Here is a 455-nt window from a genome sequence, read left to right as displayed (position 1 = left end):
TGAAAGCGAGAGCCTTTGGGGGAGAAAGTACAGAGAGCCACAGGCCATACACGTTCAGGTGTAGGGGGCCACGCAGCTATCTCTCTTGCCCGCAAACAACACCGTGCTGCAGCAGCAGCAAAAGGATCAAAAGGAACACCACCAAGAACAGCAGCAATTGCTTCAGCACAACTATCCAAAGCAGCATGCCCGTTCGGCGAAGGGATATCTGTTTCATTGTTTTCACCCACAATATCTTCTGCGCCCAAGCTTTCTGCTGCTGCTGCTGCTGCTGCTTCTGCTGCAGCTTCTGCTGCTGCTGCTGCACCTTCTGCTGCTGCTGCGGAATCTTCATGGGGGCATGGAGAATGCTGAACCCCTGGTGGTGGCTCGATTTTTATTGGGGGGAGACAAAGAGACAGCACACGAACCTGAGGGCAGTACCCGATGCCACTGTTAGCGTTTTGTGCGTTCTG

At 53.8% G+C, this 455-nt stretch overlaps 1 protein-coding gene across 1 annotated transcript in view; it reads right to left on the bottom strand.

Moving 5' to 3' along the window:
* Positions 1 to 455, bottom strand: part of EMH_0028570 (uncharacterized protein) — a gene marked incomplete at both ends in the record, with an annotated part of 6,935 nt that overhangs the window by 4,831 nt on the left and 1,649 nt on the right. The window contains one exon of the mRNA XM_013497876.1: positions 103 to 410. Coding sequence (XP_013353330.1) covers positions 103 to 410 — 308 coding nt within the window. The remainder of the gene's footprint in view (positions 1 to 102; positions 411 to 455) is intronic.

Source organism: Eimeria mitis, genomic scaffold, assembly GCF_000499745.2.
Source record: "Eimeria mitis Houghton genomic scaffold, Emh_scaff3, whole genome shotgun sequence".
NCBI lineage: Eukaryota > Apicomplexa > Conoidasida > Eucoccidiorida > Eimeriidae > Eimeria > Eimeria mitis.
This window is presented reverse-complemented; position numbering and strand designations above follow the sequence as displayed.